Source organism: Babylonia areolata, chromosome 23 (genome assembly GCF_041734735.1).
Source record: "Babylonia areolata isolate BAREFJ2019XMU chromosome 23, ASM4173473v1, whole genome shotgun sequence".
NCBI classification, from domain to species: domain Eukaryota; kingdom Metazoa; phylum Mollusca; class Gastropoda; order Neogastropoda; family Buccinidae; genus Babylonia; species Babylonia areolata.
The window spans coordinates 6,093,306-6,111,289 of NC_134898.1; the positions used below are offsets into that span (position 1 = coordinate 6,093,306).

The 17,984-nt window shown below is 43.8% G+C and overlaps 1 protein-coding gene across 2 annotated transcripts in view; it reads left to right on the top strand.

The window, feature by feature from the left end:
• LOC143297983 (peptidyl-prolyl cis-trans isomerase-like 4) overlaps positions 1-17,714 on the top strand; it is a 28,109-nt gene extending 10,395 nt beyond the window's left edge. For both annotated transcript variants that reach the window (XM_076610619.1, XM_076610618.1), the window contains exons 5-11: positions 4,946-5,088; positions 5,807-5,903; positions 9,347-9,463; positions 10,777-11,080; positions 12,456-12,528; positions 12,905-13,037; positions 15,038-17,714. In XM_076610619.1, coding sequence (XP_076466734.1) covers positions 4,946-5,088; positions 5,807-5,903; positions 9,347-9,463; positions 10,777-11,080; positions 12,456-12,528; positions 12,905-13,037; positions 15,038-15,895 — 1,725 coding nt within the window. In that variant the 3' untranslated portion in view covers positions 15,896-17,714. The remainder of the gene's footprint in view (positions 1-4,945; positions 5,089-5,806; positions 5,904-9,346; positions 9,464-10,776; positions 11,081-12,455; positions 12,529-12,904; positions 13,038-15,037) is intronic.
• Positions 17,715-17,984: the final 270 nt, after the last annotated feature.

Genomic DNA, 17,984 nt, shown 5'->3' on the forward strand with positions numbered 1-17,984 from the left:
TGTACTGCTGTGTGAAGTGTGATACTGTGATGTCAGTGTGAAAGGTGTGTACTGTTGTGTTCACTGTGATGTCATTGTAAGAGGTGTGTACTGCTGTGTTCAGTGTGATGTCATTGTGAGAGGTGTACTGCTGTGTTCAGTGTGATATCAGTGTGAAAGGTGTGTACTGCTGTGTGAACTATGTGATGTCAGTGTGAAAGGTGTGTACTGCAGTGTGAAGTGTGACACTTTGATATCATCGTGAGAGAGGTGTACTGCTGTGTGAAGTGTGATATCAGTGTGAAAGGTGTGTACTGCTGTGTGATGTCAGTGTGAGAGGTGTGTACTGCTGTGTGAACTGTGTGATGTCAGTGTGAGAGGTGTGTACTGCTGTGTGAACTGTGTGATGTCAGTGTGAAAGGTGTGTACTGCTATGTGAACTGTGTGATGTCAGTGTGAGAGGTGTGTACTGCTGTGTGAAGTGTGATACTGTGATGTCAGTGTGAAAGGTGTGTACTGTTGTGTTCACTGTGATGTCATTGTATGAGGTGTGTACTGCTGTGTTCAGTGTGATGTCATTGTGAGAGGTGTACTGCTGTGTTCAGTATGAGTATCAGTATCAGTAGCTCAAGGAGGCGTCACTGCGTTCGGACAAATCCATATACGCTACACCACATCTGCCAAGCAGATGCCTGACCAGCAGCGTAACCCAACGCGCTTAGTCAGGCCTTGAGAAAAAAAAAAAAAAGTATATATATATATATATATATATACATATATATATATATATATATATATGTATATATATAGAGAGAGAGAGAGAGAGAGAAGCGTACATACATAAATAAATAAATAATAATTATGATGGAAAAAAAAAAAAAGAGAGAAGAAAAAAAAAAAGATAGTAGTAATGAAAATAATGATAAAATAATAATAATAATAATAATAATAATAATAAATAAATAATTAAATAAATAAGACAACAATGATGATAAATAAGCAAATAAATATAAAACATGAAGACACACATTCACACATACACCCACACATGCATAACAGATATGCCCCCAAAACGCAGTTTCATAGATATGAAAGCACAGTCAAATACATATAAACGTACATGAGCTCCAATACACACACACACACACACACACACACACACACACCACAAATTTCCCTGCACCTCCTCTACCCCCCTCCTCCACACACTCGGAGTTTCTAGTCTATGTATCGCAGCTTCCACGGCACACACACCCACACACACACACACACACACAAACACGCACATGCACACACACACTCACACACACAGATGAACACTTTCTTGTACAAGCACACACACACACGTCCATATCTCCCACCCCCAACCCCACACACATATATACAAAGATATATATATATATATAATATATACGTTCCAATATCCTGATGCTCCCACAGTGTAGGCATGCATACACTCACATACCTCATCCTCTATCTCACCTCCTCCCTGCACCCCCACCTCCCCCTCACACACACACACACACAACACACACACACACACACACACACACACACACACACACACACACATGCACAGAACTCTCCTGACACTTGTGTACACTTACACTCTCACGCATGCACAAACGCACTCAAAAACATAGACCCACACATACACACACACACATACACACACGCACAGAGGCTGCCACTGACTGGCCGCAAGAGGGATGGGAAAAGATCTCTGATGCCAAGAATGTGGCGTCTAGTGTGTTGCTCAGTCTACTGTATTTGGAAAAGCCCACAGAGACTCTGTTCCGTTTTGAAGAAATTTGCGCAATGTTGGTTTGGAAATGATGCCGATATTTGTTTGATTTGCAAAGCATCGTGCTCTACCTTTCATGTTAGACTTACGGCCGCTCCCGCTCTCTGCTTTTATTTCTTTGAGGCGATCGATGGTGTGATGGCCTTGTACCTGTTCTTTTTGATATTCTTTGACTTTTCTGAGGATTTCCGATTTTCCTAGATGTAGGCCGCTCGTTGGTGTTGCGTTACCAGCAAGTCTGTCAGCTCGCTCATTTCCCTTAACTCCTGCATGTCCCAGGCAGTATGACCATGTGATTTTTTTTATCTGAAAGTTGCGCATTGCCTTATGCCACTCTGGGCTTCCCATTCCGTTTTCAATTTTCTGTATGAGGTTCATTGAGTCTGTTAGAATCATGGCATGTTGGTTTCCGGGCGTATGGATGGACGATAGCCACTGGAGGGCATGTGTCACAGCTTCAACTTCCATCGTTAGGCTGGAGGTTGTGACTTTGTAGGCAGCATTCTCTTCCCTAACTGTTTTTCCATTTTGTTTTGCAGTGAATCCCCAACCGGATTGGTCTTTGGTGACTGAGCCATCTGTGTATATGATGATGTCCTCTTCTTTACTGTTTTCTTCTATGAGTAGCTTCACTTCCGCATCAGTTTTGCCCTCTGGCCATTCCCGACAATGTCTTCCTAGAGTGGGTGAAATGGCTGTGTTGAATAGATGGTTGAGGTTTTCGGGGTTTTTCTCCCATTCTTTTTGTTTCTTTCAGGTCTTGTAGTCGGCATACTAGCTGGATTGTGTCTTCTGCTTGCCCCATCCATGATCTTCCTTGCCCTAAACGGCTGCTTTTTGGTTCTTTGACTGCGTCATGCAGTGGGTTTTGAGGGTTTTCTAATGCTTTGAAGTAGGTCTTGACCTGTTCTAACTTGTTTCTGGCCTGCACTGAAGGAAGGTCAAGCAGGTATTGCATGGTTTCTGTGGGCGTGTCTTTTGTTGTTCCAAGGATCAGCCTCATAGCTTCATTTTGTACTCTTTCTAATTTTAGGAGGTTGCTTTGAGACGGTGTTGTTAGCCCAAGTCCGTAGTCGATCACACTGAGGACGAGTGATTGGTATAGCAGGAAGAGGTGGCGTTGTTCAATACCTTTGGTTGCCATTGCCTTTAAGACTGAAAGGCCTTTTTTGCATTTGAGAACAGTATTTTCCGTATGTTTTCTGAAGGTCAGCATCCTGTCGAAGTGTATTCCTAGGTAGCGTAGGCATTCAGTTTTCTCGATCTGAATCCCATCGAATGACACAGAAGGTGGTGCTTTGCTCGCAGTTCTGTTGTTCAGGGTGCACAGCAACGTTTGGGCTTTCGCTGGATTGATGGAAGATCCTGTGTCTTTGCACCATTGAGCAATATTGTTTAGTTGTTTCTGGACGGCTTTGGTTCTTTCCTGAGCATCTTTCGAAGTTTTGAAGACCAGGCCATCATCCGCAAGAGTAAGCACCCGAGCTATTCCATTGTTGTTTAAGTCTGCAAGGCCCTTCGTGTAGACATTGTAGAGGACAGGAGAGAGCGGAGACCCTTGTGGCAGTCCCATGGATAGTTTAGAAGGTGCAAACATCCAATCTCCGAGGCGTAGGACGACGGTTCTTTCCTGAAGCGCTGCTGCTATCCATCTTGTCAGTGTCAAACTTACTCCATACCTTAGTAGCAGCTCCATGAGGTGTGCAAACTGGACTTTATTGTAGGCATCTTCAAGGTCGATTGCTACTGCTAGTGTTTCTTCTTTCCTTTGAAATCCTTCATACACCTCATATGCAAAAGCAGCTGCATTTTCCCATGTGGACTTGCCTGTTCTGTAACCACCTTGATTTGAAGGGAGAATGTGCCTGTGTTCAAGATCCCTTGCAAGTTTTCTGGCTATCATGCGTTCCATGAGCTTTCCAGCGATGTTTTGCATGGTTAGGATCCGGTAGCCGCTTACCTGATGATGGTCCTTTCCTGGTTTTGGTATGGGTTTTAAGAAGCTGTGTGTCCAGTCCTCCGGCACATGTCCATTGTGGAAACTGTGTTCAGTGTGATATCAGTGTGAAAGGTGTGTACTGCTATGTGAACTACGTGATGTCAGTGTGAAAGGTGTGTACTGCTGTGTGAACTACGTGATGTCAGTGTGAAAGGTGTGTACTGCTGTGTGAAGTGTGACACATTGATGTCATTGTGAGAGAGGTGTACTGCTGTGTGAAGTGTGATATCAGTGTGAAAGGTGTGTACTGCTGTGTGATGTCAGTATGAGAGGTGTGTACTGCTGTGTGAACTGCGTGATGTCAGTGTGAGAGGTGTGTACTGCTGTGTGAACTGTGTGATGTCAGTGTGCGAGATGTGTACTGCTGTGTGAAGTGTGGTATTGTGAAAGGTGTGTACTGCTGTATGAACTGTGTAATGTCAGTGTGAGAGGTGTGTACTGCTGTGCGAAGTGTGATGTCAATGTGAGTGGTGTGTACTGCTGTGTGAAGTATGACACTGATGTCAGTGTGAGTGATGCACTGTGCTGTGTGAAGCGTGACACTGGTGTCAGTGTGAGTGATGCACTGTTGCTGTGTAAAGTGTGACACTGATGTCAGTGTGAGTGATGCACTGTTGCTGTGTAAAGTGTGACACTGATGTCAGTGTGAGTGATGTACTGTGCTGTGTAAAGTGTGACACTGATGTCAGTGTGAGTGATGCACTGTTGCTGTGTAAAGTGTGACACTGATGTCAGTGTGAGTGATGTACTGTGCTGTGTGAAGTGTGACACTGATGTCAGTGTGAGTGATGTACTGTGCTATGTGAAGTGTGACACTGATGTCAGTGTGAGTGATGTACTGTGCTGTGTGAAGTGTGACACTGGTGTCAGTGTGAGTGATGTACTGTGCTGTGTGAAGTGTGACACTGATGTCAGTGTGAGTGATGTACTGTGCTGTGTGAAGTGTGACACTGATGTCAGTGTGAGTGATGCACTGTTGCTGTGTAAAGTGTGACACTGATGTCAGTGTGAGTGATGTGAAGTGTGACACTGATGTCAGTGTGAGTGATGTACTGTGCTGTGTGAAGTGTGACACTGATGTCAGTGTGAGTGATGCACTGTGCTGTGTGAAGTGTGACACTGATGTCAATGTGAGTGATGCACTGTGTTGCATGTGATTTCAGTTCTTCATCACTCTGGGGGAGAACCTGGACTACCTGGATGGAGAACACACAGTGTTTGGAGAGGTGGCCGAGGGCCTTGAGGTCCTGGAGAAACTGAACGAGGCATACTGTGATGACAAACACCGCCCATACAGGGACATCAGGTTTGTTGGGGTTTTCTTGTGACACTAGAGGGACATCATGTTGGTTGGGGTTTTCTAATGACACTACAGGGACATCAGGTTCATTGGGGTTTTATTGTGACACAACAGGGACATCATGTTGGTTGGGGTTTTCTTGTGACACAACAGGGACATCAGTTTCATTGGGGTTTTCTTGTGACACAACAGGGACATCATGTTGGTTGGGGTTTTCTTGTGACACTGCAGGGACATCAAGTTCATTGGGGTTTTCTCATGGCGTTTTTGTGCACAAAGTTAATGTTGTAATGTGATGTTGTGTGACAACAGTTACACAATAGTTTGGCCTAGCACAATTGAAGCTGACCATCCTGAAGCAGATGGTGTTTAAGGGTGAGGAATTGACATAAGCCAACATCATTCTGTGACCAATACCAGCAGTAGACCTGAGCTCTGCCCACTATGTGGTATTGTTTGTCATAAGTGAAATACCCCTTTCCGTTCATGCAAGTCAGCCAGACACTGCCAGATAGGAAACATGCTACAGGCTGCACAGGTTTTGAAGAGTTGGAAGAAATGGATCACCCATTTACTGACTGTTATTTCTTCTTTGTCACAAAACATGCCAACTGCATTCACTGATGATTGCTGGGTGGGTTGACCCATGATTCTGTTATTGTCACAGGATTTTCCACAGACTGATCGTTGATGACTGTTGAACAATGTGCTGTTGATGTTACAGGATTTTCCACACGGTGATCATTGATGATCCATTTGATGACCCAGAGGGCCTGGTCATCCCAGAGAAGTCCCCAGAACCCACAAAGGAAATGTTAGAGGTACCGGTCCTGCACTGTGTCATTACGTGTAATCACCATCAGCATATGTTACAATCTGTCATCTAACTGCCGTCAAAATCAGCATATGTAACACTCACTTATTAACAGTTGTCAACATGAGCATATATTTAAAACCCAGTCATTAACAGTCATCAACATCAGCATGATGTGTTACACTCAGTCATTAACAGTCATTAACATCAGCGTGATGTGTTACACTCAGTCATAAACATCAGCATGAGGTGTTACACTCAGTCATTAACAGTCATCAACATCAGCATGATGGGTTACACTCAGTCATTAACAGTCATCAACATCAGCGTGATGTGTTACACTCAGTCATTAATAGTCATCAACATCAGCGTGATGTGTTACACTCAGTCATTAACAGTCATCAACATCAGCGTGATGTGTTACACTCAGTCATTAACAGTCATCAACATCAGCATGTGTTACACTCAGTCATTAATAGTCATCAACATCAGCATGATGGGTTACACTCAGTCATTAACAGTCATCAACATCAGCGTGATGTGTTACACTCAGTCATTAACAGTCATCAACATCAGCATGATGTGTTACACTCAGTCACTAACAGTCATCAACATCAGCATGATGTGTTACACTCAGTCACTAACAGTCATCAACATCAGCGTGATGTGTTACACTCAGTCATTAACAGTCATCAACATCAGCATGATGTGTTACACTCAGTCATTAACAGTCATCAACATCAGCGTGATGTGTTACACTCAGTCATTAACAGTCATCAACATCAGCATGTGTTACACTCAGTCATTAATAGTCATCAACATCAGCATGATGGGTTACACTCAGTCATTAACAGTCATCAACATCAGCGTGATGTGTTACACTCAGTCATTAACAGTCATCAGCATCAGCTTGATGTGTTACACTCAGTCATTAACAGTCATCAACATCAGCGTGATGTGTTACACTCAGTCATTAACAGTCATCAACATCAGCATGATGTGTTACACTCAGTCATAAACATCAGCATGAGATGTTACACTCAGTCATTAACAGTCATCAACATCAGCATGAGGTGTTACACTCGGTCATTAACAGTCATCAACATCAGCATGAGGTGTTACACTCAGTCATTAACAATCATCAACATCAGCATGATGCGTTACACTCAGTCATTAACAGTCATCAACATCAGCATGATGTGTTACACTCAGTCAACAGTCATCAACATCAGCATGATGTGTTACACTCAGTCACTAACAGTCATCAACATCAGCATGATGTGTTACACTCAGTCATTAACAGTCATCAACATCAGAATGATGTGTTACACTCAGCCATTAACAGTCATCAACATCAGCATGAGGTGTTACACTCAGTCATTATCAATCATCAACATCAGCATGATGTGTTACACTCGGCCATTAACAGTTGTCAGCATCAGCATGATGTTACACTCAGCCATTGAGTTGATTGACTGTCATACATAGCATAGCCCTCTTTTTTTTTCTCTTTTTAAAAAAAATTTTTTTCTACAGTTTTCTGGATTAGGAACAGGTGGAACCTGACTTTCCAGAGTTTTGCTGTTTGGTTCTTCACAGCCCTGACAACAGCTGTTAACAGAGCCTGGCATGTGTCTTGATGACAGATTTTTACACTTGATATCTTGATGATGTGGAAAGCCACCATCACTGAGTCCTTGTACAGTGGAGATGCCCACTGTGTGACCTCTGTGTTCAGGAGGAAGGTGGCAGAATGGTTAAGACGCTTTACTGCCAATACAGTATCCATGAGTGTCTGGGTTCGAATCCCAGTCACGCCCCCTTCTCCACAGTTTGACTAAAAAAAATCAAACTGAGCATCTAGTCATTTATGTGAAACGATAAACCCAAGATCCCATTTGCAGCATGCACTTGGCTCATTGAGAAGTAACCCATGGAGAAGTAACCCAGTGGAGTGATGGCCTAGAGGTAACGCGTCTGCCTAGGAAGCGAGAGAATCTGAGGGCGCTGGTTCAAATCACGGCTCAGCCGCCAATATTTTCTCCCCCTCCACTAGACCTTGAGTGGTGGTCTGGACGCTAGTCATTCGGATGAGACGATAAACCGAGGTCCCGTGTGCAGCATGCACTTAGCGCACGTAAAAGAACCCACGGCAACAAAAGGGTTGTTCCTGGCAAAATTCTGTAGAAAAATCCACTTCAACAGGAAAAACAAATAAAACTGCACGCAGGAAAAAAACACAAAAAAATGGGTGGTGCTGTAGTGTAGTGACGCGCTCTCCCTGGGGAGAGCGGCCCGAATTTCACACAGAGAAATCTGTTGTGATAAAAAGGAATACAAATACAAAAAACAAATGGCAACACAAGTGCTGTCCTCCAGAACAGTTCTGTAGACGAACTCAGTGCTGACAGGTACACAAAATATTATTTGCACGGCAGATGTGTGGTGTGGCGTATATGAAGTAGTCTGAATGCAGTGACGCCTCTTTGAGAAAGTGAAGCTGCCATGTGTGTGTGTGTGTGTGTGCATTGACAGGATAGGGGTGGATGAGGAGGTGGACGACTCCAAAGGGATGACGGAGGAGGAGATCCAGGAGCTAAGAGCTCTATGTGTGTGTGTGTGTGCAGAGCGACAGAATAGGGGTGGATGAGGAGGTGGACGACTCCAAAGGGATGATGGAGGAGGAGATCCAGGAGCTAAGAGCTCTGTGTGTGTGTGTGTGCAGAGCGACAGAATAGGGGTGGATGAGGAGGTGGACGACTCCAAAGGGATGACGGAGGAGGAGATCCAGGAGCTAAGAGCTCTGTGTGTGTGTGTGTGTGCAGAGCGACAGAATAGGGGTGGATGAGGAGGTGGACGACTCCAAAGGGATGATGGAGGAGGAGATCCAGGAGCTAAGAGCTCTGTGTGTGTGTGTGTGTGCAGAGCGACAGAATAGGGGTGGATGAGGAGGTGGACGACTCCAAAGGGATGATGGAGGAAATCCAGGAGCTAAGAGCTCTGTGTGTGTGTGTGTGTGTGTGTGTGTGTGTGTGTGTGTGTGTGCGCAGAGCGACAGAATAGGGGTGGATGAGGAGGTGGACGACACCAAAGGGATGACGGTGGAGGAAATCCAGGAGCTAAGAGCTCTGTGTGTGTGTGTGTGTGTGTGTGTGTGTGTAGAGCGACAGAATAGGGGTGGATGAGGAGGTGGACAACACCAAAGGGATGACGGAGGAGGAGATCCAGGAGCTAAGAGCTGTGTGTGTAGAGCGACAGAATAGGGGTGGATGAGGAGGTGGACGACTCCAAAGGGATGACGGAGGAGGAGATCCAGGAGCTAAGAGCTCTGTGTGTGTGTGTGTGTGTGTGCAGAGCGACAGAATAGGGGTGGATGAGGAGGTGGACAACACCAAAGGGATGACGGAGGAGGAGATCCAGGAGCTAAGAGCTGTGTGTGTGTGTGTGCAGAGCGACAGAATAGGGGTGGATGAGGAGGTGGACGACACCAAAGGGATGACGGTGGAGGAAATCCAGGAGCTGCAGGCAGAGAGAGAGGCCAAAGCCAATGCCCAGCTGCTGGAGATGGTGAGTGTGGGACCTCTCGGTGTCTTGTGGGACCTCCTTCTGTCTTTGCAGGACCTCTCGGTGTCTTGTAGGCCATTTGTGTGCCTTGTGGGACCTCTGTGTGCCTTGTGTGGGAACACTGCTGTCCACCTCAGTTTATCTGACCTCCATTTGACTTGTGTGGGAACAGTTTATGAGACAAGTTGGTTTTGCAAGACATTTACCAGTATGTACCTGCTAAAGAATCATTTGTACAGCAGAACATTTACCAGTGTTAAAGACATGCTGGCATAGCAGGACATTCACCATTGTAAAAGACATGTTGGCATAGCAGGACATTTACCACTGTAAAAGACATGTTGGCATAGCATGACATTTACCAGTGTTAAAGACATGTTGGTACAGCAGGACATTCACCAGTGTAAAAGACATGTTGGTACAGCAGGACATTCACCAATGTAAAAGACATGTTGGCATAGCAGGACATTCACCAGGGTAAAAGACATGTTGGTACAGCAGGACATTCACCAGTGTAAAAGACATGTTGGTACAGCAGGACATTCACCAGGCTAAAAGACATGTTGGCATAGCAGGACATTTACCAGTGTGAAAGACATGTTAGTATAGCAGGACATTTACCAGTGTAAAAGACATGTTGGTACAGCAGGACATTCACCAGGGTAAAAGACATGTTGGCATAGCAGGACATTCACCAGTGTAAAAGACATGTTGGTACAGCAGGACATTTACCAGTGTAAAAGACATGTTGGTACAGCAGGACATTCACCAGGGTAAAAGACATGTTGGCATAGCAGGACATTCACCAGTGTAAAAGACATGTTGGTACAGCAGGACATTTACCAGTGTAAAAGACATGTTGGTACAGCAGGACATTCACCAGGCTAAAAGACATGTTGGCATAGCAGGACATTTACCAGTGTGAAAGACATGTTAGTATAGCAGGACATTCACCACTGTAAAAGACATGTTGGTACAGCAGGACATTTACCAGTGTGAAAGACATGTTAGTATAGCAGGACATTTACCACTGTAAAAGACATGTTGGCACAGCAGGACATTTACCAGTGTGAAAGACATGTTAGTATAGCAGGACAGTCACCAGTGTAAGAGACATGTAGGTATATAGCAAGACATTACTAGTCCAAGAGACTGGCAGCTGCCTGCGAAAGCACCACACACCATGATGGCTGTGACATGTAGGTATATCAGGACATTAACCAGTGTAAGAGACATGTTGGTATATAGCAAGACATCACCAGGCCAAGAGACAACACCACACACCCATGACAGCTGTGAGATGTTGGTGTTTCCAGGTAGGGGACATACCGGAAGCAGACGTGAAGCCTCCAGACAACGTGCTGTTTGTGTGCAAACTGAACCCGGTGACCACGGACGAGGACCTGGAGATGATCTTCTCTCGCTTTGGGCCCATCCTGAGCTGTGAGGTCATCAAGGACCAGAAGACCAAGGAGTCCCTGCAGTACGCCTTCATTGAGTTTGAAGAGCCCCAGCACTGCGAGAACGCCTACTTCAAGATGGACAACGTGCTCATTGATGACCGCCGCATTCATGTCGACTTCAGCCAGTCCGTGTCCAAGCTGCGCCCCTCTGCTGCTGGTACTGGTTCTTGCTTGGGGTTGTGTGCGTTTGTGTGTGTGTGCATGTGTCCATGTATGGAGTGTAAGGGCAGGCACACAGGGACTGAAACAAGATGGACCAGCTGGTATGGTGTACTAGATCAGATATGGTGTGCTAGGTCACATACACATGGTGGTACAACTTGTATGGTTTTCTAGGTCAGGTACACAGGGACTGAACCAGCACAGTGTTTGAATAGATCTACATAAATTTGCTTTTTTACAGTCAGCAAATAGTCAGATTCAGCCCATCTTGTGCAGTTTACACACACATGGTCTGTAGTAAGTTAATTGCAAATGCAAAAGAAAATAACCCTAAAATAGGAAATTGTTTTAAATCTTGTTATGTGTGGAGTGCTTGTCATGGTTTATCAAAGCCAGAAAGTTGCGATGAAGACAGGAAACCTGATCTAGATCTGTATCATGATTGTAAAAGAATGAAATATTGATCAGTGAGAGCTGCTTCAAATGGAATTGTTCGCTTTCCAGATTATGACTTGGATTGAGATATGTTGTTCTGGTAGCCCCCCTCACCCCCTCCCATATTTCAGTTTCATTCTTCTCATGTTTAAATCAGCAGGAATTGGACAAGAGTCTTGAAGGCTTTGCCTTTTGTTCACTTTTCCTGTTTCATTACAGTTTCCCCACTTTCAGACATACTCCCTTGTCTCTTTGAACAAATTACAAAGATCAAATGCTGATGTTTAATTCACATACTTTTGGGAAATAAACTTAACTTTAGTGATCTGCAAATGGGGGCTGGTTCTGACAAACATGAATATATAACTCATTTTCCAGTTTTGTGATTCTAATTGAAACTGCTACACCTATGTTGAAGTAACAGTGATATATAACTTTTGTAAGTATAAGGTCGATTGAAAAGAAATGTAATCTATAACTGCTACACCTATGCTGAAGTAATAGTGATAATTAAGTATCAGATAGAAAGAATATTAATAGTGATATTTAAGTATCAGATAGATAGAATATGTATTTTTCCCTTGTGAAAAAGACAATTTGTAATTTTCTTGCAATTCTTATCTGACATTGAGTTGAATTATTTGAAAATGGCAGTGAATCCAAAACATATGAAACCCATTCTGTATTAAAATATTTGTGATACAGTTCAGTCATGATAATTTTTAAATTCCTTCTTTAGAATTTCTATGTGTCGTACAAAATCATGCATAATCAACAAGAACATTTTCATGTGGTAAATGGTTTGATATCTGCACCAAATCTTGTTTTCACCCATACGGAAATAATGTCTGTCTGTCTGAATAAATATGTGAATAACTCAACTGGACTTCTCCAAATACTGAATTGTTATTGTTGTGTGTTGCTGGTATTCACAGTGAACAAGGCAGAGGAAGAGAAGAAGGGGGAGCAACCCAAATATGTGCTCAAAGACCAGCGGCGTGGAGACAAGTATCCTTACTTTATGAAGAAAATATTCAGGAGAATATTCTTGTCACATGCCAATACTTTTTTTTTTTAATTTTGGGTGTGCAAGGCCCATTGTTTGTTGTTTTGTTGTTTTTTGCTGTTGTTTGGGTTTTTTTTTACTAAGATATGTTCACAAAGTGAGTCTGTGTATGAATCTTGTTTCCATTTTCCATGTGTGTGTGTGTCTGTGTATGAATCTTGTTTCTATTCTCCATGTGTGTGTGTGTTTATGTGTGTCTCTTTGTGTGTGTGTAAACATGAACAGTGGCATTTTCTCAGCAACGGCAAGTCGTGCAGAATGATAGCCATCACTGTGCACAAAGAGCGGCGACGCTACAGAATCCTTAACACAGTTCAGTAACTATGACCTGGTGTTTGAACACGACGACTTGCCCCAAGCCAGCGCAGAGAGAAGGAAGAGCAAGAAAGACAAACCTGGAAGACAGGGTGACTGGGAGCAGGAGGAAGGCAGCAAGGAGGACAGGAAGAAGGTGAGACTGGGCGCTGTGCACAGGGTGCACCCCGACACCCCCTGCACCACTGACCACTGGCAGTGGACATGTCTGACAGCCACACTGCCTGAAAAACAGTCTGTTTTCAACGGTTGTAGAAACTTCACTGCACTGTCTGTTGCTGGCTGAAAAATAGTCTGTCTGTAACTGTTGTAGAAACTACAGTACACTGTTTTGCTGCTTGAAAAACAAGTTTGTCCTCAACTGTTGTAGAAACTACACTGCACTGTTTTGCTGCTTGAAAAACAGTCTGTCCTCAGTAGAAACTTCACTGCACAGTCTGTTGCTGGCTGAAAAAACAGTCTGTCCTCAACTGTTGTAAAACCTTTACTGCACCGTGTGTTCCTGGCTGAAAAACAGTCAGTCTTTAACTCACTCCGGAGGAACAGTTTTCTCCCTTGCTTTCCCCTGCAGATGACACATTTCTTAGGGTTAGGAAAAAAAAACACAAAAAATACAAAACACAATGTAACTGAATGAAACTCCCTGTACTTGACCCACCGACCTCTCTTCTCACATCGTGTGTACACCCACCCCCCTCCCTCTCTTCACAGCCCTCAGAAGCTGAGTCAACTGTCAGTATCTTCTTGCTTGTAGCTTTCTTCACAACAGATGCTTTATTAATCTCTTCATCATCCTCGTCGATGTTGAAACCTTCAGTTTGAAGCATTCCAATCATTTCAGCAGCAGTAAAAAGCCGCTGCCGTGATCTAGTTTGCTCCAAAAATTTCCACTTCTTTCACCAGCAGCGCCATTTTCGATACGTATGAAGATCAGCTTGTTATGTGGGGTACCAAGGTCAATGGCTGGCCAGTGAGTGTACAGTTACGGAACCTCACAAAGAAACTTTCCATGTGACCTTTGACATGTTCGCAATGCCCGGTGTAGCTGCGATTTTTATGCTGCACCATGAGGAAAACATGGAAAAAATTTTAATTGTCGAAACCGTTATAGCGTTCCGTTGTCCGGAACGCTACCTTATGTCAGGATCGCTATAGCGTTCCATCGTGCGGAGTGAGTTAACTCTTGTAGAAACTTCACTGCACATTCTGTTGTTGGCTGAGAAATAGTCTTTTAAGTGTCAAATTTGCATCACTGCACATCGTGTTGCTGGCTGAAACAGGAGCTGCGTAAAATGTGCAGGAAACCCATGTATCTTGCGAACAGGGCTCATATAGTTTGAGGATTTTTCTGTTTGGATTTTTTTTTTTTTTTAAGAATTTGTAAAGAAAAAATAATAATAAAAAGACATGCCTTTTTCAAGTCCTTCGAAGCCTTTAAAAAGTTACCCAGGTTTGTAAAGAGATATTTATTTTTGGCCTTTATATTACTGATAACACAAAAGTATAAATTTTTCCTGTCAGTGAGAAAGCACAGTTGCTAATCTGGTTTTCAATCCAAAGTAAAACAATGATTTATAAAAACTTAATCCCTAAAGAATCTTTGTGTCCAGCACACAAAATGTTATTCTATCTGGGTTCCTGTGTTTTAATTTTTTGGCCTTTGGTTATTTACACAATACAGGGTGCTTATTATAAAGTTTTTAGATTTTGTGATTAAGAGCCTTTATGGAGCGTATGCACATGTAGTCAGTGTGAAGACACACACACACACACAACAGACACCCTGTACCACACTTCATGACAACAGTGTGGGACATATGTGTTTCAGAAGATGAAGACACAGACTCACACAACAGACACTCTGTTTGACACTTCATGACACAGTGTGGGACATAAAGTGTTTCAGAAGGTGAAAACACAGACTCACACAAGAGAAGCTCTGTACAACACTTCATGACAACAGTGTGGGACATAAAGTGTTTCAGAAGGTGAAGACACAGACTCACACAAGAGAAGCTCTGTACGATTCGTCATGACAACAGTGTGCGACATAATGTCACACACACACACACACACACACACAAGAGAGAAGCTCTGTACGATAGTCATGACAACAGTCTGCATTCTGTGTTTCAGGACGGCAGGGGCAGGAATGGAGGTGGAACGGAGGGAGACAAAGACAGGGACAGGGAGTGTACACGCCATCGGGAGAGAAAGAAAGAAAGGAGATCCTCCTCCTCACAGGAAGACAAGAGGAATGAGAGAAAGCGAGAAAAGAAGTCACCATCATCAGAGGAAGACGGGAGGAAAAGGAGGAAGCAAAAAGATAGGTCACCATCCTCAGAGGAAGACAGAAGGATGAAGAAACGGAAAGGAGGATCACCATCCTCCGGGAAAGAGAAAAAGGAAGTGAGAAAGAGGAAAGAAAGGTCGCCGTCTTCAGAAGAAGATAGAAGAAAAGAGAGAAAGAGGAAAGAAAGGTCGCCGTCTTCACAGGAAAACAGAAGAAAAGAGAGAAAGAGGAAAGAAAGGTCGCCGTCTTCAGAGGAAGACAGAAGAAAAGAGAGAAAGAGGAAAGAAAGGTCACTGTCTTCAGAAGAAGACAGGAGAAAGGAGAGAAAGATGAAAGAAAGGTCGCCGTCTTCAGAGGAAGACAGAAGGAAAGAGAGAAAGAGGAAAGAAAGGTCGCCGTCTCCAGAAGAAGACAGGAGAAAGGAGAGAAAGAGGAAAGAAAGGTCACCGTCTTCAGAGGAGGACAGGAGAAAAGAAAGAAGAAAGAAAGAAAGATCACCATCAATGGAGGAAGAGAGGAGGAAGAAGAAAAAAGGGAGGAGGTCACCATCATCCGGAGAGGAGAGAAAGAAGAAAAAGAAACACCGGAGATCCTCATCACCAGAGGAAGACAGAAGGAAGGGGAGGAAGAAGGAAGAGAGGAGAAGAGGAGATCACTCCAGTAGTTCTCACAGAGACAGGGGCACCAGGGACAGAAGATGACTGGAATACTGACGGGGGAGTTTTGTTGGTGACTGTGTTAGACAGAGGGGATTGCTGATGGTGACACTGAAAGATAGAGGAGATTTCTGGTGGTGACACTGTAAGACAGATAGGGGATTTCTGATGGTGACACTGTAAGACAGATAGGGGATTTCTGATGGTGACACTGTAAGACAGACAGGGGATTTCTGATGATGACACTGTAAGACAGACAGGGGATTTCTGATGGTGACACTGTAAGACAGACAGGGGATTTCTCATGGTGACACTGTAAGACAGACAGGGGATTTCTGATGGTGACACTGTAAGACAGACAGGGGATTTCTGATGATGACACTGTAAGACAGACAGGGGATTTCTGGTAGTGATACTGTAAGACAGACAGAGGATTTCTGATGGTGACACTGTAAGACAGACAGGGGATTTCTGATGGTGACACTGTAAGACAGACAGACAGGATTTCTGGTGGTGACACTGTAAGACAGACAGGGGATTTCTGATAGTGATACTGTAAGACAGACAGGGGATTTCTGATGGTGACACTGTAAGACAGACAGGGGATTTCTGATAGTGATACTGTAAGACAGACAGGGGATTTCTGATGGTGACACTGTAAGACAGACAGGGGATTTCTGGTGGTGACACTGTAAGACAGACAGGGGATTTCTGGTAGTGACACTGTAAGACAGACAGGGGATTTCTGGTGGTGACACTGTAAGACAGACAGGGGATTTCTGGTAGTGACACTGTAAGACAGACAGGGGATTTCTGATGGTGACACTGTAAGACAGACAGACAGGATTTCTGGTGGTGACACTGTAAGACAGACAGGGGATTTCTGATAGTGATACTGTAAGACAGAGAGAGGATTTCTGATGGTGACACTGTAAGACAGACAGGGGATTTCTGGTGGTGACACTGTAAGACAGACAGGGGATTTCTGATGGTGACACTGTAAGACAGACGGGATTTCTGATAGTGATACTGTAAGACAGACAGAGGATTTCTGATGGTGACACTGTAAGACAGACAGGGGATTTCTGATGGTGACACTGTAAGACAGACAGGGGATTTCTGATGGTGACACTGTAAGACAGACAGGGGATTTCTGGTAGTGATACTGTAAGACAGACAGAGGATTTCTGATGGTGACACTGTAAGACAGACAGGGGATTTCTGATAGTGATACTGTAAGACAGACAGGGGATTTCTGATGGTGACACTGTAAGACAGACAGGGGATTTCTGATGGTGACACTGTAAGACAGACAGGGGATTTCTGGTAGTGATACTGTAAGACAGACAGGGGATTTCTGGTGGTGACACTGTAAGACAGACAGGGGATTTCTGGTGGTGACACTGTAAGACCGACAGGGGATTTAGGGTGGTTACATTGTAAGACAAAGTGGAGTTCTGGTGGAGATACTGTACATGAAAGACAGACAGAAATATGCAGGCAGATTATAAGACAAGGGATTTCTGTTGTTGACACTAAGAGAGGGATTTCTGGTGGTGACACTGTACGACAGGGGAGTTCTTGTTATGACAGTATGAGACAGAAAGTGGATATCTGGTTGTGACAGTAAGACATGGGATTTCCTGTGGTGAAACTTTAAGACAGACAGGGCATTTCTTGTGGCAATACTGTTAAGACTAGGCAGTAGTTGTTTTTAGAGCACATGCACCAATGTTTTCTGCAATGCCATACACATGTATCCACAGCATCTGCACCAGTCATTGTTTCTACTGTACCATACACATCTGTAGCATTTTTACCAGTGTTTTCTACAATACTGTACACATCCATAGCATCTTTACAATTTTTTTTCTGCAATGTCATACAAAATCCATAGAAATCATAGACAAGGTCTTTCCAGATTATATTAATAAAAGCATCATAATCGTGCATTCATGTTCTCTTTGAATATGGCAGCATTGTTATCAATAAATAATGATGAAGTTGTGATGTAATGGTGTTTGTGGGTGTGTGTGTGGTTTGGCTGCTTCATCCATTCACTCTCTTCAGCACATACAGTTCTGCTGCTCAACTCGTCTTCGGAAAGAAAAGATCTGAGCACATTAATTTTCTC